This window comes from Ictidomys tridecemlineatus, chromosome 10 (genome assembly GCF_052094955.1).
Source record: "Ictidomys tridecemlineatus isolate mIctTri1 chromosome 10, mIctTri1.hap1, whole genome shotgun sequence".
Classification (NCBI taxonomy): domain Eukaryota; kingdom Metazoa; phylum Chordata; class Mammalia; order Rodentia; family Sciuridae; genus Ictidomys; species Ictidomys tridecemlineatus.
The window spans coordinates 26,569,810-26,593,073 of NC_135486.1; the positions used below are offsets into that span (position 1 = coordinate 26,569,810).

At 36.2% G+C, this 23,264-nt stretch overlaps 1 protein-coding gene across 8 annotated transcripts in view; it reads left to right on the plus strand.

The window, feature by feature from the left end:
- The window catches only part of Crb1 (crumbs cell polarity complex component 1), a 219,533-nt gene that overhangs the window by 160,083 nt on the left and 36,186 nt on the right, over positions 1-23,264 (plus strand). For 7 of the 8 annotated variants that reach the window (XR_013426459.1, XR_013426457.1, XR_013426458.1 and 4 more), the window contains exon 11: positions 536-662. Coding sequence is in view for 5 of the 8 variants with exons in the window: in XM_021729895.3 (XP_021585570.2) it covers positions 536-662 (127 nt within the window). In the remaining 3 variants the exon portion in view is untranslated. Of the gene's footprint in view, positions 1-535; positions 663-14,124; positions 14,242-23,264 lie in introns of those variants that run through there. The other variant, XM_078022528.1, reaches the window with a different exon arrangement.

The following is a 23,264-nucleotide window of genomic DNA, read 5'->3' on the forward strand; positions in this document are numbered from 1 at the left end:
GGAATTTCAGGGTAATTTAAAATCTCTCAAATTCCCTGTTTTGTTGTGTCTGTTGGGTGGCTCACCTGAGGGTGTCGGTGTACTAGCATCCTGACAGCTTAAATGTAGGTCTGCTCTGCAGACTCTAGGTTGGCAAAGTGCAGCCTCACCTCATGACTTCTAAGTGCACCTAATAAACCGAGCATTTATAAGGTGGCAAACCCACTAATGCTCTTAAGGGAGAAACTGTTCTATGCATGGCCCGTGTTCCCTTGGTTTCTGAATAGTCGCACCTGTTTTCGCATTCTAATTAATCCAGCGTGTGCGTTTGTGTGCCCCCACACGTGTGCACAGGTAATTTCTATTAAAACCACCACTGGCCGAAGGAGTCTGAAGGAACATTTCCCATATTATCAAATATATGTAAATTGTGTGGGAATGGGCAGATGAGGCGGTGCGGTCCTGGGTAGATGAGGCCAACTGTTTCCTTCCCCATTTCACAGCCCATTTATTAAGCCGGGCCCTGAGTGTCTGCTGTTTCTGTTTATTTTCAAAGGTGTGAAAAGGACATTGATGAGTGCGCCTCCAATCCCTGCTTCAACGGAGGCCTGTGCCAGGACCTACTGGACAAATTCCAGTGCCTCTGCGATGTCGCCTTCGCCGGGGAGCGCTGCGAGCTGGACGTAAGCGGCCTGTCCTTTTATGTCTCCCTCTTACTGTGGCAGAACCTCTTTCAGCTTCTTTCCTACCTCGTTCTGCGCATGAACGATGAGCCGGTTGTGGAGTGGGGCGAACAGGAAGATTACTAGCCCTCATTTCAACCTTCCCCCGTGTAAAAGCCCTGGTTTCAGGACATGCCTTGATTCACTTTAGACCTCTAAATAGGAAAAAAAAATTAAAGTAAAAACCATCTTAAAAATGGAAATAAATTCAAGGCCTATATTAAGCAGCATATCACAAGTACTTTGGTCTGTATAAAATATTTTCCTATTCTAGCTTTAAGAAATGAAAAAAAAAGTCTTAACACAAGTATTGAGTGTATTTATTACGAATAAATATATTATCATTTTTTAATACTTCCATATTTGAGTGGTTTAAGAAACCATTTTCTCCCCACTCCATTTTTTTTTACAGACATACTTTCCTGCTGTCAGTTCCTCTACTCACTATAATTCTATTTTCACATATGTTCTTTATTCTCATCTAGTATTTATGACACAAAAATTTGAAAACTACTCTAAACTGTTTTATATCATGTATGTTTTCATTCAAAGCCATTCAAATGAATTGTTGCCAGTTCTCCGAGTAAGTGATAAATGTATAAAGGAAAAGCAGAGAATTATATCCCTAAAATTATATAAAGAGAATGCTCTGGTATCAATATTTAAATTATACTTTGCTAGTGTAATTTCTGATTTTTAAGACCTTCTCTTTTACCATAAAATAACAGATAACATTTTTCTCTCTTTTTTTTTGCAATACATTCCCTTTTATCCATGCAAAAATTGATTGTTGATAAATTTATGCATTAGTTGGCTTTTCTATCAAATTTTCACTGACATTTTATCACTTATGCTAAATATATTTGTGTACATATATCTGTCCAAAGGAGGCTTTGTTTGTGTTCACTGAAAGGAAAAATACTGGATCTTATGAATTAATTCAGAACACAAGTAAAATAACAATAATCTACTAAATGTCATTTTGTGAATGTGTCAATGTCTTTGGGAGCTTCCCTGGTTTGAATATGTAAGCATAATTTATTCATTGAATGATATACAATATTCTAATTATTTTAAGAACGTTGTTTTTCTCTGGAAATGACCAAGGTAAACCTAAATATATGTTCAGACAATCAGGAGAACAAAATAGTGTGATCTAAAAGCAAAGAAAACACATTACATTTTATTTTACAATAGTAATTGAATATTTATGCAGCAAATATTCGATAGAGTACCAGCAATCACTTCAAACCAAAAGTATCTAATTTTGAAATCAATTCTTTATATGAATCCATTTCCTTCACATCCCAGATTTTGTGGCAAGAGACATGGGGAAAGCTTTCCCCCAACATTTGCATTTCTAAATATTTGCAATAAACATTAGACAAAATCTAGCTAAAGACCATACACGTAGTTTTCACATTTACTCCCTTCTAGACATATGTGTAATTATAAACTCATAGGCCATTCCAAATGTAATTTTTTTCCTACCAAAAATATATATCTAAGAAATATTAACTCACAATCTCTTTGTGCAATTCTGAAGCCTCTATTGTCACTGTAATTGTCAAATGCTTTCTGTTTTCCAAATGTGTTCTTGTCATGCAATATCTGACTTTAAAAACGTACTATCTTTTCTCTTTATTTTTCTGTAGTTTCAACTGTGTTGTGTGTGACTATGACTTTTACACATTTGCATAGAAAAATAAAACCTTTTCTCCTACACCTTCTATTTCTCACCCTCTGATGAGACTGTCTTTGTTTTCTTTAACTGTGCCTTGCATGGTAAGATATCCACAATGCAGGCCCATATGTGCAAACCTGCATGCTACACACATAATCCACATAAGGAACACAGAAGCACTAGTCCCAATCTCCTGGATCATGATCTCTTTCTCCACCTGTCCCTGCAAATAAACACTGTGGCATCAAGGTCAAGTCCATGTACTTTCCCTCTCTGGCAAGTAATCATCTAGTTGGCAATCTATTACTGATTGCAACCCTAATTGTTCTGACTATTGATTTATATTGTCCCTGGTAAACCTAGCCTTAGTTCAACCTAGCTCTTAGGAAGAGACATCTTACCTAAGTAACAAAAGTTCTCAAACACTACTCTGGACCAACCTTCTAAAACATAACTTGCATTTATCTGCATAAAAACTAATTTTATTTTCCTAATTTTTCAGATTTAACATCTGAACTAAGTAAAAATATGTTTCTGGTTTGGGCCACACCTCCTTCTTTGTGTGTGTGTGCATGGTGATTGGGTTTTGTTACCCTCTATTTTGAATTAAAGAGAAACAGAATAGAAAAATTTGGAGAAATTGGTGTTTTAGTAGCCAGGAGAAACAACAAAATCTAATTAACACTATTGCACAACTTATTCTGTGCTGAAAACGGTGATAAGCCATTTTTAAATACATGATTTTTAAAAAAATCATGTTTTTTTTTAACATAAGTTCAATCAAAATCTCTTACCTTATAAACTCTTCACTAAGTTTTGCTGAAAGATCCTTTTGCAATGTGTGGGTTTGAGATAGTAGCTATTCAGCTGTGATTTTTTAATGTTTAATTGAAACTTTTTAGAAGTGGTGCTATATAAAATTTGAGTATGGTAATTTAAGTAGGAAAACAGTGAAGAATTTTACTCAACTGCTAATAGTATCACTGCTATGGATTATTTCACTTCTCTAAGTTAGTTTTCTGTTTGTTTTTTTTTAAGAGAGAGAGAGAGGGAGAGAGAAGGAGAGAGAGAGAGAGAGAATATTGTAATATTTATTTTTTAGTTTTCGGCGGACACAACATCTTTGTTTGTATGTGGTGCTGAGGATCGAACCCGGGCCACACACATGCCAGACGAGCACGCTACTGCTTGAGCCACATCCCCAGCCCCAGTTTTGTGGTTTATTCAACACATGCTAAATGAATATTATGTGCAGGGCCCAAGGCGAGGTGCTGGGAATATGACTATAAATTAGATGCCTAGCTTGCTCACAACAAGCTGAAGCTCTCACAGAGAATGTAGGAAGACAGAGGGGCAGGTCCCAGGGCTGTGCTGAGATGGAGTTGAGCACCAGCAGGAAGAGTGTGCAGAGGAGGCATTTCACCTAATTTTAAAGATGGATGTGGAAGGTCAAGGAACATTTCCCCAAACCTAAGCTGAGATTCAAAGGTAAACAGAAGCCAGGCTCTGAAAGGAGAGAAGGAACAGCCAAGAGTGTTTCAGGTCAAGGTTGGACAGTGTGACAAGAGCACAAAGAGATGGGGACATGGTAAGACTGGGGCCATAGAGCTGAGTTGAAGAGAGTCCTTACACGCCATGGTGGAGAAGTTGGCTTTTCATCTGAAGAACAATGGGAAGTCTTTCAAAGGTTTCAAACAGAAAAAAATGACATAATCTTACTAGCACTTTTAAAAATCCCCTGGGCTGCTGTGTAGAGGATGGATCAAAAAGAAAAATTAAAAAAAGACTAGACCCAGAAAAATATAGTTAAGAGGTTGTGTAGGATATAGACAAAATGAAAGGAGACTTTGCTCTACCTTTCACAGTTGAAGGTGATATAGGAAAGGGGAAAAATTAACCAAGTCTGAAGTGGTAAGCCCTTATGATTGTTTTAAAGAAGGTATAGGATGATAAGGGAAAATGAGTTACATTTGATGAATATTATATTTTAAATATTCACTTATTGAGAAATGAATAAATGTAAGGTTTTATGGGATACCTATTAATCAATCAGTATGGAAATTTCATTCTGTAGTTCAAGAAACAAATCTGGACTGAGCATATAAATTTGAGTTTCATGTTACAGATATATTGGCTTTTATATTCTCTATCTCCATGGGTCCAAATGTTCAACCCATTTGTATTATTTATCTACTGCTCTATAACAATATCTTTTCAAACTTAAAACTACAGGTTTGTTATCATACAGTGTCTGTGTGCAAGAGTCAGTCCAGACATGGCTCACCTGGGTCCTATGCTTAGGAGCTTATCAAGAGCAGTTATCAACTGGGGATGTAATCTCATTTGAGGATCCATAGAAGAGAAATCCACTTCCAAGTTCACACAGTGGGTTGGTAGAGTTCAATTCCTTACAACTGAAGGACAGAGGGCCTCAGTTGTTTTGTGATTATGGCTCAGAGACAGCCCACACAGTTCCTGGCCCATACATGGAGCTCCCCAACATGGCTCCTTACTTTCTCAAAGTCAAAAAGGAAGAGAATCCAGCAAGACAGTTCAATAAAATGTTGTCATGTAATCATGCTCATGTAATCACAAATATCCCTTGGCTTTGTCACGTTCTCACAAAGCCTCTGGTTAGAAGCATCAACAGGACATGTCCACACACAGAGAGAGTCTCAACAGAGACTAGGACAGTAGGAAAAGGTGACCACAGAGTCCACCTTCAGAGTCATCTATTTGGCACATCATCCCTGTATTCTCTTTATCACTCTCTGTGTGCTCTCTCCTCCATGTTTTCCTGACATCTCTCTTCCCCTTAAATCTATTTTCCACTCTGTAGAATCCATGGATAGCTTTTTAAATTCAATTATCTTTTAAACTGCTGGATAGTTTATCATCTTACAAATCAACCTTTTCTTTCATCCTGCCCTATTTCTTTTCACCACGATTGCTGTTCTTTTTCTTTGAAATACTAAGAACTTGTTTAATAATCTCTTTCAGATTATTCTAATATTTCAGACTCTCAGAATGCTCATGGTCCTGTTTTTGTTTCTGTGGAATTTTCTTCACAACAGTTTTTCCTCTGTAGATTCTATTTTTTGTGGGTGAACCCAACTTTAAGAGGATTTTCCCCCGCTGTGGGAGTCTGTGTACTCGCTGAGTTGTGGAAATGTTCCTGGCTGGAGTCTTCGCTTTGGTCTTTTGCTGGGCAGACAGGAGGTTCGTCAGTTAGTGCCTGCTTGGGGATTCCCACAACATCTGGATACTGTAAATTTGGGCTCCGCATCCAATTTCGGTGTAAGCCCTTCATAAATATAACCCCAGCTGCCTCTCCAGCCTCATTTCGTATCCATTCTCTCAGGACTCCCCTCTCCAGCTGTGCGGAAACTCTCACCTCCCTCAAGCTTTCCACAGCTCCTCCTTTACCCACCTGTACCTTCCTTGCTTCCCATTTCCTTCTTTTCTTCCTGGCAACACAGTTCTGTTTCCTGGAATTCTGGATCTAATATGACTCCTCCAGGATCTTCTCCCTGACTTCTCTAGAAGTTGTTCACTATTTTATTTCTGTTTCTCTCTTGTCACTTTATACCTCTCTTCTGGTGCTTATTGTTGGTAATCTAATCATCTAAACACAGAAAACACTTCTCAATAATACACTTCTCAAGGGCAAGGACCGTCTAACACAAACTGACATGGCTCTACTAACGCTGGTGAAAGAATTATCACTTTACAGAACCATGAGGATCTTGAGAAGTAACTGTATTAGTTTCTTACCTAATGTGTTGATTTTTGCAAGGGTAAATGCTTGATTTATATAGGATAAAGGTTATCATGATATACTTATAACTCAGTTGCATTATCTTTGATAATATAAATTAGCACTTATTCCTAGTGGTATAATAATGTCAAAAGAGTAGTGATTATGTCAGTCTCAATTTTTTTTTCTTTCATTATATCAGCAGAATTCTAATAGCTGTTTTAAAATCTTATTTGCTCATTTCAACACCTGGGTCATCATGAGATTGGCCCCCACTGATTAAATTTCCTCTTGCACAAGGAATTTCTTTTTTCTGTTTCTTTTTCTGGTAACTTTGGATTGTACCTTGGGCAGTATAGATCATGTGTTATTATAGATTATATAGAGACTATGAATTCTTTTCCATTCCTTTAAGAAGCATTTTGTTTTAGTGAGTGATCAATTAGCTAAATGAAACCCCCATTCTTATAGTGGTGCCACTTATTGATGCCATAGCTGAAATCACTCAGTTCTTCCACCTTTATTTAGCTGGACTGCTTGGAGTCTCCTTTACCTGTGCACCTTTCAAGGTATAGCTAAAAATCTGAGCAGAAGTCATTTTGTGGATTTGGGGGCTCCACCTCTGTAGCACTGTCCTTTCCAGAATTTTCCTCTTCCCTTTTCAGCTGCTATGGTGAAATCTACCTCTTTTCCCTGGTTCTTTAAGCCTAAGGTTGCAAAGTTCACTCCTGGATTTAATTAATCAGCTTGGTGTTGATTTGGGACTGCATTCAGAAAACAGGTTGGGGAAAACAAACAAACAAACAAATCACCCAGTAGCCTCCTCATTTCTAAGTTCCATTGTCACATAGTTTAATGCATACCTTTAATTACTCACCAGCACGCTTAAATTGCAGTTTTGTTATTCTATCCAGTTTTATAGTTGTTATTTAGCAAGAAGTTGGTTTTAAAAGGAGAAACTTGGTTATCAAAAGTGGAAGCTGTGATTTTATGTAGGCCATTTCAGACTGTGTTAACATAGGTATTTGGTCCCGGAGCAAAATATGCGATTTTCCTTCTGACTTCTGCATTGGCCAGGTCACTTCAGAAGACAAGGTTTTACTTCTGAATCCATATTTAAAGGAAAAGTTTGAGAGTAACTGCCAGGACCTAAAAACAGGCATTTTAGAAATAGTGTAATGATAAAGGAAGGTTTTCTCTAGAAAGAGATGGAAAGGAAAACATAAAATTTCCTTCACATATTTCAGTGGTTATTGTGAGAAGTTAGAAGTTGATTCATTTTATATAAACACAGAGAGTAGAATAAAAGACAAAAGGATAAAAATTTTAGGATGATTTCAAGTCAGCCTAAGGGAAAGCCAGCTAACATTAGAACTATTCAATAATGTTAAGAATTGATCTGCACCAAAGTGAACTCCTGTCCCTGGAAACCTTCCAAGAGAATATGTCAGAAATAGCACAGAGAATACTTGTATAGTGGTTGAGAAAGATGCATGGATCTGACAATTCTTAAACATCCATGATTAGCTGATTAAGCACAACTAATGCACTTTGTACCTATGAAATTTCTTAAGATTTTGATATATATATATATTACCCATGACAGCAGAATTATGAGCTAGTTTGAGAAATGAAATTTGTGTTTTTTAGTTAAATAAAGTGCAGTATTGAGGGCTAAATAATTGACTAAGCTCACCTGATATTTTGGAGAAAGGAAAGACTGTGAAAGATACTTCCGGGATTTTCAGATCGTTAATACATTAGACCATGTTATAGTGAAGCAATGTTTAAAAAATGAGAAATTTTCCTAAGAATGTATTTCTTGATGCACTGATTTATTATGCTGGTTTCTTGGAAATTGAAAACCTAACACCATCAACTCTGTTCCAATTACCATTTGAAAGGTAACTTCATCATTCAGAGCAAGGATAAGCTGGGCCTGGATGTCTTGTCATGGGTTTCACATGGGTACACAAGCTTTTCTGAGCAAACCTGGAGGTCTGCTTTGCTCCACCATCAATCATTTTCAGACAGGCTATGCAATAGAATCGAGGCATGTAGCCAGGAAATAAAAAAAGAGCAATCTGGAAAGCTTATTTGGAAGGTGTTTCTTTTTTTAAGTCATATGTTAAAATGATGTTGGGAAAATATTCCATTTTAAATTATAGGGCAATCCCTATTGGAAGATTAAGCTAATGGTCTTTCAACCATCACATTGAAGTACATGGCACTGAAATATTAGACTAAATTATATGAAGTTGTGTGTGTTTAATATTTAAGATCCACAAAAATGACAATTTCATATGGTAAACCTGTTATATAATAAGTACCTATATGTGCCAGGAGGCTGCTTCCCCTAAATTTTGGGTTACTAAGGCAGCACAGTCAATTAAATATTTAAAAGGATTTCAGGAATGATCCAATTCAACTTCTGTTTATAAAAGATGAAGAATGTAAGGTGGGACAGGCGGTGCTTTACTTAAGCTCTTAAAGTATTCAGTTCAATATTATTTCCATAGTCCAAAGCTGAAAGAGCAAATTCCTCTCCGACTTGCAATGAAGATTCTGAATGAGATTCTCAGAGTACCCTAGAGTCCTGCATTTTCTCTACATATATTATGAATTTTAAAGAACAAAAATACATAAAACTGAATCAACATCAGACCTATATTCATCAAAATTATAGTCTTATTCTGAGGATGTTAAAGGTACTCTAAGGCAGTATCATGACAATTGTGAATCATCATTGTTCAGTCCTAAGTTCTTAAGAAGTTGTAGGAGGCAAAGCTGAGTCTAGCTTGATTTTATAATAGAGAAAATGAAAAGATATATGATCTGAAGGGAACTTCCATAATAGTTATGTTAATATTCACAGCACCCTTATACATTGTGAGATAAACACACAATGTATTTTTGACATTTTTGTCATTGACATTTATTTTGGGCATTGACATTTAGAAGGGTTAGGTATTGGCCCAATGTTAACACAGAAAGTAGACATCTAAATCTTAGCACAATTTAGAACCTAGGAGTGCTTGATCCCATGTCTTTCCAGTATGCACCACCATCTTTAATAACAAATCCAATAGATTGAGTGCAAAAAAAAATTACTCCTATCAACTTGTTTATTTTTAATAAAAGAAATATGAAAGAAAATATGCTTTGCTCTGAACTTTCTCATTTGGCATTCAGAAGGGCAAAAAAATTTTAAAATTACCTCAATTGGTACCCCTAAAATAATTATTGTGAAAGGTACAAAAGAAATAGATGATACGATTGAAACTGGGAAAAGCAAGCCATGCCTACACTGTATTCTTTTTCAATTTAAGAAAGTCTGTCAATTTTACAACTTCAGGATTTTCTTCCTTTCACAATAATTCTGACCGATATTTTTATCTTTATTTTAAAAGTGAAGAAATGGAAATTTGAAAAGTTTCCCTGATTTGGTCAAGGTCAATCATCCAGGAAGTGACAGACCTGGGGTTGAATCAAGTTTTCTATTTCTAAACGTAATGCTAAAGGAAAGGTCAAGATCTGTCAATAGGGACCCAGGAAAGGGATTATGGGATAATTAGTAGGGATTCCTGTCTTGTGGTCCAAAATGTGAATTATTACCAAAAATGGCTTGATGATGATTCACTTGTTCCTCTCCACTCAACCCTAAAGCTTTGATCCTATTGGAGTAGTTGCCATATTTCTAAAATGAAATAACAAGTAAAGATGATATAGAGGAGGGCAACTAGAATAATAGGATATAGGGGATTTGAGGAGTGGGCAGACACATCTAATGAAAAAGTTCCTCTTCACCTGAGCTCAGTGAAGGGCCTGAACACACCTGGAAATTAATTACCTGTTTGGTAAGCTCCCAAATTCCAGGATGCAGGCATTCACTGAGACCTACCTAAACATAGCAAGTAATAAGAAAATCTTCTTCACATCATTAAAATAATAATAATAACCTTATAGAACTCGTTAACCCAAGATAATAAAGCAGAAAATAAAAATAAATGCAGCAAGGATTTGGAGTCATTTATGAATGACAGAGTCATAAATGGTTTCTGAGAGGGTTAGAGTTATGCTTAATTGTAAAGGCTAATGTCAAGGACAGAGCCGACTGGCCCACTTCCTCAGGCTTCTGTTGCAAACTGAGCACTGGCCAATGGCACAACAGTCTTACTCTTACAACAGTCTTGGCAATTTCTTTGTGCTCTGAATTTGGCCTGCAGGAAGGAGGCACACAGAATGACTTTCTCTTCAAATTATAATATAAAAAAGCACTGTCACTTCTCACTGACTTTCTACTAATTAGCATTCAGAAGGGAGTAAATATAGCACTAGATATTTCTCCAAAGCAGACATAAAAATGGCCAACACATATATGAAAAGATGTTCAACATCACTGATCATCAGGGAAATGCAAGACAAAACCACAACGAGCTATCACCTCACACATGTTTATATGGCTATTCTCAACAAAACAAGATAACAAGGGCTAGTGAGAATGCAGACAAGTGGGAATCCTGTGCACTGCTGTGGAGAGTATAGAACAGTGCAGCCACTATGGAAAAGAGAATGAAACTTCCTCAAAATATTAAAACAGAACGATTATAGGATTCAGTAATCCTGCTTCTGGGTATATCTCCAAAAGAACTGAAATCATGATTCAAAGACATTTCTAGACTTCCATGTTCCTTACAGCATTATCAATGCAAGTCAAGATATAGAAACAACCTAAATGTCCTTGGAAGGATGAATGGATTAAAACAAAGAAAATGGTAGACACATACAATGGAATAGTATTCAACTGTAAAAAGAATGAAATTCTGACACCTGCTACAACATGGATTAAGCTAAGTGAAATTCACTAAGTAAAAAGTTTACTAATGTAAAATCATTACACTAAGTGAAATTCACTATTACAGAAAGACAAATACTGGGTTGGGGATGTGGCTCAAGTGGTAATGCATTCTCCTGGAATGAGTGGGGTGCTGGGTTTGATCCTCAGCACCACATTAAAAAAAATAAATATGTTGTGTCCACCAAAAACTGAAAAATAAATATTTAAAAAATTCTCTCTCTCTCTCTCTCTCTCTCTCTCTCTCTCTCTCTCTCTCTCTCTCTCTGGAAAAAAAAAGACAAATACTGCATGATTTTACTTAGATAGATGTCTAAAATAGTCAGTTTTATGGAGCAGAGAGTAGAATGGTGGTTGCCAGAGGCTGGGCAGAGGAGGAAACTGGGAGTTGCTATTAGATGAATGTAAAATTTCAGTTATACAAGATGAATAAATTCAAGAGATCTGTGTACACACTGTGCCTGTAGTTAACAATGCCTTATCGTGCATTTGGAAATTCATTAGGAAGGTAGCTGTCCTGTTAAGTGTTCTCACCACAGTTAAAAAAAATTACTTAATAGAGTATTATAAACATTTTAAATGGAGAAAAAACAGATATAATAAAATGAGTTCTTAAATGTTATTTTGATGCATTATCAGGCACTGAAGTCAGGTCTGATTTAGTTCACTAACCTGTTTTCCTTTCCTCTTTTCACACATTATTATGATTTCTGCTTCACCAAGTATAATTAATGTCCTTCATTTCTTAATGTGAGTCCATTGCTGCAGGCTTCACAGAAATCATGTAACATAGATTTTCACCTTCACAGCGCATTTCTTTATGTGTCCAAAATAGAACACAAAGAGAAAATACAGTGAGACTCCTGAATGGTGGGTGTAACAAATGGAATTTATTCTTGTTACTCCATAAACAAGTATAGAAAATAACCAGGTTGGTGTTTGCCACTGAGGTGACTAGCTAACCATATTCTACAGCATTTTTGTCACTTGTCAAATCAACTCTTCTACCGAGATCTCCCTGAAATGATGATTGTCTTGCTACATACACTACTGGACTTAAAGAAACACATCTTTCAAATAGTGCATTTATTCACTCTTCCACCATTTATTGAGGTCCTACTATAGGTAAGGCTCTGAGCTAGGCAAGATAAGCAACTAAAATACACACAAAGGATGTTCCTGCTTTCAAAGAACTTAAGTAACAGAACCAGACATATACCTCCACTCATAGACTTCTCCATTTTCGTAAATCACGGTGATATTTGAAATGTACCCATAGTGATGCACATTGAGTATGTCAAGAATGACCATATTGTTTGGTTTTTCAGACTGGGATACTTTAAAGTGAAAGGGAGCTAGGAAAACAGCTTAAACTGATATTGTTCAGGGCTAACTGGGACATACCATATTATCCGTACTGTAAAATTAATTGTTTTACACTTCTGTTTTCCTTAAAACGCAGTTAAAGTCTATCCTAGATAGTTCAAGAAATCAAGTATACACTTTACAAATCAATTAATTGGTCAAATCATTCAAAGCAAACCATAAAACTGATTGCCTCTTGTTAGTTTTAATTTTCTTATTTCTCTTATTGTTTACTTGAGGAGAACTTTTGGCATTTGGTTTCATCTATCAAAAATAGAGTTGTAATCAACCAAACTGGAAACTGCTGGTATAAAACTGAATACATGCTGTTGTCTAGTACAATATGACATGAATTCAGTTTCTCTTAATTTTAATTTTCAAGAATGGGGTGTATAAATTTTTATGTAATATGCATCTCTTAAGTAACATTGCTTTTATGAATGAGGCTGTATCTCATTAAACTCATTGCTGAATCCTTTTGGTGTGAATACACGAATTGGCATATAGAAAACTAGATACATAGCAAAATTTAATATTTGAAAAACTTAAAATATCAAGGTCACTTGAAGTTGGTAATTGTTTTAATATTATTTCTACTGAAAATTTCCATGACTAATAATATTTATTCATATAATATATGAATAATTTATTCATATAATATATTTGATTAAATATTATATATATTATATAATGTATATTATTATGGATATATGATTTTATACATATATATAATTTTCCTGATCTTTGTAATTAAAAATTTTTCTTTCTATATATAAAAAATTAGTCTTGCTACTACCTTTTTCTCACAATGTGAGCACTAAAACATAAATTTGTTTCATGTAAATTGTTGAAATCTGCTTAACTAGTTGTCTACAAAAAAGAAGCATCATGTTAAAGATGATATCCAAAAACAAATAGACTATTTGCATTGAAATTTACCTGATCATTTGGAAAGCACATTTATGATTGCTCCATTGTCTAACTGCATTTAATTTAGTTCTGTAAGTAAATACATTTATTTAACAGTAAAGAGAATATATGTTTCTTTCATCTAACTCCCTTTATATTCCTTTGATAATCCTATTCTGATAATAAGATAGTGTTATAAAGGAAAACAAAGGTATTTTATATTTGTTATTCAAGGTGGCAAAGTATATATTAGTGTGTGGTGAATGACAAATATCACTCTACTTGATATCTAAAATTCAGGGGAAAAATTACACCCTAAGACTAATATCTTCCTTTGAAATTTTTAATAGCCAACATCATGTTGGTTATAAAGAAGATAATAAATATTAACTGACATAATCAAAGAAGTGGTTCTGAAGTAAGTGCCAAAACAGCAATTTCTAACTTTAGAATCGTCTGTGTGTGGGCATGTGTGTACGTTTGTGTGCTTGTGTGTATGTGTGTTCAGTCTTCCTCAAAGTTACTAAAATTAAGATGAAAATGATAATACATATTAAGTACAGAAAATGGACCTATTTTCCCTAACAAATTCACACAAGGAAAAGGCAAGGTATTATGGTTTGGATATGTGCCTCCCAGTGTGTCCTGTACTGATGCAGAATGCTCAGAGGTGAAAGGAATATGAGAGCTTTAATAGGTGGATTAATACATTTGATGAATTAATAATTTAAATGGCCTTACTAGGTAGTAACTGTGGGCAGGTAAGGTGTGGCTGAAAGAATTAGATCACTGGAGGCGCGACTTGAGGGTTTACATTTTGTCCCTGATGATGTGTTCTTTCTCTGCTTTCCAGTTGGCATTTGTGGGGCTGAGTTTTCCTTCACCAGGCCCTTCCACCATAATGCACTACTTTATCTTGGGCCCAAACAAATGGAGTCAGCCCACCAGGTACTGATCCTCTGAATCCATGAGCCCCAAATAAACATTTCCTTCTCTAAGTTGTTCTTGTCAGATATTTTGGTCACAGGGATGAAAAGATGCCTAACATTAGATTTGGTCCCTAGTAACCCCTTTGTTGGTGATAGTGTCTTGGGGTTAAGTATGTCACACGCTCCAACATTTCTATCCAAGAACCAAATTCACAGACAGCTTTTTATCCATATTGGACTAAAACTTGATATAAATTAGCTCTTCCCTGAACCAGTCCCAGAGGCAGTTTAGATCCATGAAGATATAACCTGTAATGAAGGACACTCTCATAGCAGTTGTCCAACTAATATTCAATTAGACTTCCTCTGCTTTTAGAAGAGTATTATATGATGTCAGAATAGAGAGGACTGCTCAAAATCTTAGTGATCTAGAAGAAGTGGTGTAATTTCTCTTCAAAGTTGGATAACTATGGTTGAATCATTATAATCCACATCCTTTTAGTTTACCTCATCTAAATCAGTAAGAACTGACCACTGTTGCAACTTTGAAAAGATATTTTAAAGGATATCCTGCTCATGATTCTTTTTAAAATCCTCATTTCATTCTTCTTTGCCTAGTCAAATATACATTTTCAAAATTCTCCAATGAAGACTTCCTGGCTTCCCCCACCGCAATCAGTATTTGGAGGGTCTTGTTCCCAGAACATTGAATACACCTCTGTCACAACATCTTATAATAACACTAATTAATGAAGGCTGATTTGTCACTCTGAGCCAGAAATTATTCTATGGCCTTATGCACATTATCTTATTCATTATTCACAGAAGTCTTAAGACTTCTTCCATTTTACTAGTGAGAACATAAACCAAAGAGACAGGAGAAAATGTCTTCTTTATCTTTCATAAATTCAGTGCCTGGCAATCATGCATGGCAGAGGAAAGCTTCATTATTTACTGAAGGAATAAAGGAATGGATGAATTAGTGGTATGTGGTATGCACAGAAGGAAAAATTACAATATTTCCAAGAGTGGGGAGCACAGAAAAATCTTCCCACAGAGGATATTTGACTCAGGACCTAAAGACTGCAGGAATTTTCTTCAGAAAACACATTTTCTCTTGACCCGCTTTTATGTTTTATTTGATTATTTCTTTGTCATCGAGGTGTTGTTTTAAAATTGTTTTCACTGGAGAAATTTACAAGTTGTGCTCCTGTCTGCAGAAAGAGCTGAGAATACCCATGTTTTTAAGAAACAATATAAGTGCCATATTGTGTTCATAATGATTCTCTTTTCCTTGATCGATTACTAGTTCTTTCTATAACTGCATTTTTTACATTTGTGAGGGTAGAGAAAGGGAAACCTGGGAAACAATCATTAAAGCCATAGACTTCCTTAGGGATCCCTGAACAAGGCTTGTAGATGTGAGAGTACAAAGGAAATCTCAGGCACGGGTCCAAAAAGATAATCAGATTGCTGAAAAAGTCCCAAGCAAGGACAGCGAAAAATATGCCAAGGAAGAGCAGGTGGTTCCAGAAGAAAAGCAGGATCCAGGAAAGATCTGGAAGAGCTCATGAGTAGAAAAAGTGCTGGTGCAGCCACAATATCTCAGGGACAGGGCTAGAGAGGACTGCATTTGGTCTCAATGTCCCATTACAAAGACCAAAGTTGATAATTTCTCACAAATCTAGTTATCAGGAAAAAAAAAAACCAGACTTACAAAACATTTTCCAAATGTTCTCCCCTTCCCAAATTCAGCTGAGCAGAGGGTCTGTACTGTGCACTCCCACCTCTTCCCTGCCAATTCAGCCTGCCTCGAAGCCACCATCCTGTACAGTAACTGCTCCCTGTGGGACAAGCTGACATTCTGAGCCCCAAGGCAGGAAATCCAATGTTCTGTCCTTTTATAGGTCCCATGAAATGCAGAGAGCTGTAGGAGACAGTGCCTTCCACATGTCCCCTGCAACCAAAAGAATGCCAGCATCTTCCCAAAGTGACCATTTCATGTATGCATTTGTTTCTTCAATGCCTCCAGCGATGGGTAGGCCGTAGGCAGAGAGGGAGGAAAGTAAGCAGAAAGTTAGAAATACAATATATAATCCCTACCATAATAACTTCAAGGACACTGTAATCTCATTGTAGGGAGCAAAAAAAGAAGAAGAAGAAACTAAAACACATATCAAAAACAATCCCTAATTTATGTCACTGAGTAAAAGCACACATAAATTCACAGAAGTCTGATCTCTACAAGCTATTGCAACAGGGGAAGTTTTCGTGGAGGATATGGGAATTAAACAAGGCCATGAAATATGAGGAAGATTATTTATAGGACAGAAATTGGGAGAGCATTCAAAAGAGAAAAAAAAATGGCCCAAATAAAGATGTAATAGTGGGAAAAAAAGTTTATATGGGAAAAGAGCAGAGATTAGATAGGCCTGACTGGAACAGGCAAAGAATGCTGCCATAATGGGATATAAAGTGGGTAAACAAAGCAGAGGGCTAGAGGATGGATTAAATTGCTCAAGTTTCTGTGAAAATTAAGCCAAAGTAGAAGAGTCTTTCAGAACTCTGTGACTTAGGCCTGAGCTCTAGTTTCCTCGAAACTATTTCCTGCAGCTTGTGATTATTGCTGGCTCCATTCACTTACTGACTGGAAGGCATCTGTATGAGACTATCCCATTGATTTGGTTGCTTTATAAACAGCAGAAATTTATATCTTACAGTTCTGGAAGCTGAGAAGTGTGAGTTCAAGGTGTTGGTGGATGTGGTATCTGATGAGAATCTGCTTCCCATTTTTAGATGGTGTCTCACATGATGGAAGGGACATTCCTGAGGGCTCCACCTTTGTGACCTGAACACTTTCCAAAGATCCTATGTAGTGACACCATCATCTTGAATTTCAGGGAGACACAATATTCATAACACAGCAGGACTTTATGTCAAAATGTACCAACTTTCCTTAATGATGCTTTTATCTTCAATAATAAATCCTCAATTATATTCTTAGACTTATTCTTCCATGATGGAACTCAAACCATGTAGATGGTTCATTGTTATAGAGGGTGTGTGTGGGGGAGGGTGTTCATAATGCAATGCAGACAGAGAATTTTTCTTGAGCAAACACTTGGAGAAATTTGCTCTGTTAACTCTCCTATTAAATATACATATTATTTATTCCAGGTTTTGATTTTGTCTAATTAAAAGTTTCCTCTACACATAGTTTTGTTCCTGAATCTTGTTTTGAGCCCTTTAAAAAAATCATTCAAATTCCTTCTAATGTTCTTATTCATTAATTAACATTTCAGGCCTGTGATGCTCTTTCTCTATTTCTAACAAAGGACCAAAGACATGTTTTAGTCTGGGAAGGTTTGAGTATAATCGGTTTAAATCTCCCTTCCTTTAAAACAAACAAACAAACAAACAAAAAATCCTGAGCAAATTTCCTGGATCATCAGTCTCTGGCGAAATAGACTAATGTTATTGTTCATTATCTTAAAGCACATAAAATGGAAAAACTATGCAAACTTGCTTTAGAAAATGTCCCAATTGAGTAGATCAATACAAAATGTGTACTATACCGAACAGTGGGCAGTCTGAACATATCTATGATTAGTGGGATCTATTTTCAGAGCCAAGGAAGCCACATATTATAAAAGCAGAACCTTCACTGTCTGAAAGACATTAGCCCAGTGCACAGGAACACTGCCCCCGACCTCAGGAATCATATGGGCAGGATTCCCATGGCGTTTCTTCCTTCATGGAGATGTATCCCCTCTGACTTGGGGCTTTAGTGGTGATGGGAAGGATTCACCATCCAGTATCTCTTTAATCCTAACTATCAGTAGTTCCATTACTTCCACTTTACAGATGCAAAAGCTAAGGTTTGAAGTAATTGATTGATTGAAAGTCACTTAGTTAATTCAAGCTTAAATTCCCATTTCGCCCCATCCAATATATAATTCTGGGTTTCTAATTTGTTAAATGAAACCTTTAAAGATCTTTTTTTTAAACCGGAAAATTTTAAAAGTGTTCCTATTTCTTAAATTTAAAATGAGTTTTTAAAAATAGATATAATTACATATAGTACACAAAAATACAAGGTTTCCATGAGACCAACAATGCCCAAGAAACTGTGGATTTTTTTTTAAAGAACAATTCTAGGAGCAAATGAGGAAGAAAATGGGAAAGAGATTGCAAAATTTGCTGTATGGCCTTAGCAGGATCTGTATCTATTTATTTTTACTATTAAGTCCTATAAATGCTAGAGTTAATCACAGCTGGCAGTATGTAAATTATCTTAATTTGCAGCTTCTTGAGGTTGAAGGTTGTGTTTGTTTGGCTGATTTAACTGTATTGCCACTTAATTACCAATATAAATGCTCTCAAATTATAGAAACCAATATAAGCACCTCAATTTAAAATTTTATTTGCAGAACCCAAAGTAATGACATTGAGCTTCACATTCACCTAGTGAGGTGAGCTGAAGAGATCTGGCTTCAGTACATAATTTCGTATTATTAGTCTTCTGCCTGAAACAGAAGTGAGTCTTTCATAGGATTTCAACGTGACTGGGGAGGACAAGCCATTCCTCCTCCAGTGGAAAAAATATGTGCACCTTTAGAAAGAGACACTCTGGGATGTAAAGGGCCTGGGAATAGGTTACAAGGGCTATGAAGGTGACGCGTAGTCACATGATGGCAAAGCATTTGAGCAGGGAGCTCTACCTCTTTGAATTAAATATTCTTTGAGGGAGAGTAGGCTGTATCCTGAGTGTAACTCACGTAGTACTGTTAGCAGAACAGAGCATAACAAAGACACCATCCTTGGTTTCATTCCCTTTTAAAGACTATGAACTAATTTACTCATTCCAATAGCTGCAGACGGCATTCATAACCACAAACTCCAACTGAGTTTTCTTGGTTTAGAGAGGGCTAGATTAGGCCAGACACATAGGTCTATAGATATCTGCCTGGAAAACATTTCAAGTATCACTTAGGTGTGTCAGGAACTGATCATCACTCATATGGAGAAGTTCTGCATTTGTTTTACAATGCCATCTAATTTGTCAGTTCAGTTTAAAACAATTTGAGCACCTATGGATCTTTATGAACTCAGAAGCTAACAACATGAAGGGAAAATAGAAATGGTATGTTGTTTGACTCTAGCTTTCTGTATATAGGAAAGTGCAGGCCTTGAAATCATATCTTAAGTTAAAAAAATGTGACATGTTATGAAATGCAAAAGTTCATGGCAGAGAACATGCCAATTAGAATTTTTGCTCCATAAAATTAAAAGTATATCCTTACAAATAAAAGTAGTTAGATTTTTAACATACTGTACATGGTTACTGCTATCTTCCTTGATTTTGGGAATGTGGGACAACTTTTCTCATCTGACTTTCTATATGCAGTAATGTGCCACTGCAATGAGACAAGTGCATTTATATACTGTATCACAATCCTTATCAACAGGCATTTATTGAATTCAGGCACTGTCCATGTATACTTTATATACTTGATAAATAATAATACTTAATTTTTTTATGTAGTGAAATGTGTACATTTTCCTATAAATAATGTTCAGGTCCCTTTTTAATATTACATTTATTAAAAAAAATATTTTAAAACTCAGTGTCTCAAAAGGAGTAAAAATTACTCTGCAGTTCTGCAATACTCCAAGGGTCAAATATGAAAGGCCTCTTTAGTTTGCCCCCAAAATATTCTTCTTTATCCTTATAAAAACATGAACTCCTAGAGTTAGTCAGAACAAAGGAACCAATGAGTTCTGGGGAACCAGGTATAAATACTATGATACCCAAAAGAATTAGCTGTCATTACTGGGAAATTGGGAAATGGATGTATAATTTTTAATTATGAATAAATTTCAAACTTTCCATCAAAGTCATATTATGCTGATGTTAGTCAAATCTCCTGTAGGCATTGATTCAAGAACCTGCTGATGGAGTAAAAATACACAGAAACTTGTTAACAAGAAGTAAAATTATCTACATCTCAGCAAATAATGCCGAAGTGTCATATAATATGCTGAGCTCAGGCAGCTCATGGCCAATGGAAGAGCTCTCTCTTTGCTTCCCCGTTAATATTTACAGTTGGAAGCAATATATGGCTGCAATCTAAGTGCTGCACCTAAAAAGGGAGTTGATGGCTCGATACCTTGTTTTCTGACACTGTGAAGCACTGAAATAGCTACCTTCTTAATCATCGCCTGCTAACGTTGTGTTAAAACTGGAGCGAGCATAGCACATGGCTGTTTTATACAAGCAGCAACCCCGGGAGGTTGTCTACATTGTTTAGTTATTTTATTTCTTGATAGACATGCTGGGTGTTAAAAGCACAGGACTGAAAGTTGTGAATTATGGGTCCTTTTCTTTGTTCTCCTGCTGAGTTTTTCAGCATTTACGCAGGCAGGCACTGTAGAGACAGCTTACTGCCCAGACACCCACTGCGTGCTGGGCACCTTCCTAGAACTCACCAAAGACGCCCACCCACCCTTCGGCATGCTTTACTGAAGCTTGTTCTCACGTGTGAAGCCTTCAAGTAATTAAACAAACTTCTACAAGCAGGGAAATGCGACTGGCTATAAAAGCACTGTACACAGTAAGAGAAATGAAATATAAAATAATCACTGATTCTCTTCTCTCCATGAATAAATATGCCAACTAAGGGTGACAATTGAAATTACACAGTAGATTTGGGGTTCCGTCTATACAGTGCTCCACCTCGCACGCCCCAGAGCAAAACCAAACAAGGGCTAACAATTTAGATGGCAAGTCTGTGGCTTACTAGCTGGATGAATTGGGATAAATGGCTTAAATCCTCTTTTAGATAATCACTATCTCATCGGATGGTTGTGAAAATTAAAACAGGGTGAGCAAAATGCTGGGAGTATACTCAATCTTCAGTTTGTAATGACTTTTCTCTTTTCCCTATAAGCCACCTTTTACTTTAGAAAAAGGATTTTCCAGAAATGATTCCTTTGTAGGAAATGAACTAGATGTTGGAAAAGATTAATTGCCCGGATAGAATGCACAAACAAGCAAAGACCTCGTTGTCATCTTTGTAGCAAAATTAATCTATTTATTGTGGGTTCCTGAAACTAGGAAAAGAGCCCTAAAAGTATCAGCTAACATCTTTTAAGAAAAGAGAACAATGAAACCATGTGACACAAGACCAACTTCTAAGAACCATTAGGAATAAAAATGCCTTTTAGGACGGTGCTGATTGCTGCTGGGGTCTACCACCACACAAAGAAGAGCACTTGGACAGAGGTGAGCCCTGTCGTGAGTGACTGCTTTTCTCTCCACTTCTCTTTGCGAAGTTGTAGCTACTCCTTGTGAAGATGTTGAATCGCAGCAGATGGCTTCCTTTTACACCCAGTGCTGTCAGTGGAATGTAAATGTGTCTCCTCACAACACTGAAAATACGGAGGCTGTATGTTTAATCTGTGCTCTGCTAGCAGAATGACCCTGAAAAGAACATGAGCATGGAGCACGTTTCGAGAATTGGCATCTATCCTTGTAAACAGGATTGGGGAGGATTTTTTGAGACCAGTGACTAATCATGGTTTTCTTCCTGGGGCTCCTAACAGCCATATCCCTGAGGACAAGTAATCTAAATGGTGATTGAATAGAAAAGTTATAGACCCAAGGGAAATATTTTTTTTTTTTTAAAAAAAGGGGCAGGGAAGGGAGTGTTATTCTGGGGTGTGGGAAAAAAGAAGAGGGAATCGTGATGAACCGCAAAATTGAAGAGGCTGAGTTTATCATTTGAATTCTCAATTCTAAGTCCCTTTGGGAGTTAAGAAAACAAAATTTTCCTAGGTTTCAGATTATTAAAGTTAGGAAGAGGAATATCTTAGCAATTACTTCAAAAATTCAGAAAAAAAATAATATAAATAATTCAAATGTCAGTATGACATAGAATATGAGAAAATACCGAAATTGACAAGATTATCCAGAAAAAGAACCTTATATTTTGAGAATACTAATAAATTGTAAAACCAAAATATAATAAAGCACTTTAGCCGAATCATCTAATTTCCTCTTAAATAAGTCTCTGAAATTGGTAGGAAGCAGAGAATTTGATTTTCATTTTATTAAAACAGCCAGTGGTAAAGAAGAGTTTTTATGTAATTTGCCCTCTTAGGAGAGTATCAAACTTCCTAATGCCTCTACCTCCCATCCTTTCTTGGGCAAGGACCTCTTTTTAAAGAAGGTGGAGACATTAATTATGCATATATATTTACTCTACATATTTTATATAGACTTAGAAATCCCAAAATATAAAGTAACCATTTTGCCTATATTGTCTGAACTAATTTTATAATGGCTTTTACATTCTGTGCTAAATCTTTATGTAGAGAAAGAGTAATTTTACTTTGGCAGTACTTTTAAGCTAATAGGAAAATGCTGTTAGACTTTATTTTGGTCTCCTCCAAGAAGGAATGCTTAGTACTTATATAAACATATCTTTCCCCCGTGTAGTGTGTTTGGGTACTTAGTAAATGGTTAGGAAAGTGAAACAATGTTTTGTTTGTTTGTTTGTTTGCTTTTTCCCCCTCCTGCTAACTTTAAAACTTACAGAGTTTTCCCCAAATGGCTTATTTGGAATTTGAAAGCCCAACTTCTGAAAGACTTTTTTTTTTTTTTGTAGCTCTAAAAGTAAATATTATTTCAACAAATCCTCACAGTGTGAAGGTTTTGGTCTTTGCTAGTTTTCAGGTATCATGATGATTTCAGTTGCTGCTGAAAATCTCATAGATTCTGGTAATGCTCACTTCAGATCTACCCAGCCATAGCTCCACAAGATCCCTCTCTGTTTAGACATACCGAGTCTAAAACTCTCTGGAAAGGAGAAGGCTGTGCAGTGAAAGGCTTCCCATTAAAGCATGGTGTGTGTGCTTCATCTTCTGTGAGGCAGAGTTTAAAACTGGAAGCCTGATAATTTGATGTAAACTGACAGTGACAATAGAAATGGCTACTTCTGAGATTATTTAAGGGAAGGAGTAGGGTATAGACATTCATCAACAAAACAGCAAAAGAAAGGGT